This window comes from Penaeus monodon, chromosome 22 (assembly GCF_015228065.2).
Source record: "Penaeus monodon isolate SGIC_2016 chromosome 22, NSTDA_Pmon_1, whole genome shotgun sequence".
In the NCBI taxonomy this organism is placed as follows: Eukaryota; Metazoa; Arthropoda; class Malacostraca; order Decapoda; family Penaeidae; genus Penaeus; species Penaeus monodon.
In genome coordinates, this window is record NC_051407.1 from 16,019,610 (window position 1) to 16,019,879 (window position 270).

The 270-nt window shown below is 58.9% G+C and overlaps 1 protein-coding gene across 1 annotated transcript in view; it reads left to right on the forward strand.

Moving 5' to 3' along the window:
• LOC119587342 (extensin-1-like) overlaps positions 1 to 270 on the forward strand; it is a 16,953-nt gene that overhangs the window by 9,825 nt on the left and 6,858 nt on the right. Inside the window, exon 4 of the mRNA XM_037936088.1 lies at positions 111 to 175. Within this exon, the coding sequence (XP_037792016.1) occupies positions 111 to 175 (65 nt within the window). The remainder of the gene's footprint in view (positions 1 to 110; positions 176 to 270) is intronic.

Below are 270 nucleotides of genomic sequence, written 5' to 3' on the forward strand. Positions count from 1 at the left end.
CAAGGCCGTTGGGGAGACCTGCGCCGTGCTGTGACCCTCGCTGCCCTCCCACGCCCGCTCTCCACACAAGACTCCAAGACCACTTAAGTATAATCTCCGGGATTCGATAGCGCTCGGCGACCCAGCGGAACACGAGAGAACCAGATAGGACCCCGAGAGGATCTCATGGGACTCGGTAAGCACACAGTACTTGAAGTATGACCCCGAGAGTACCCGATTTAGACGTGACAGGACCCGATAGGATTCGATACACCCTCCCCCCCCCCCTCA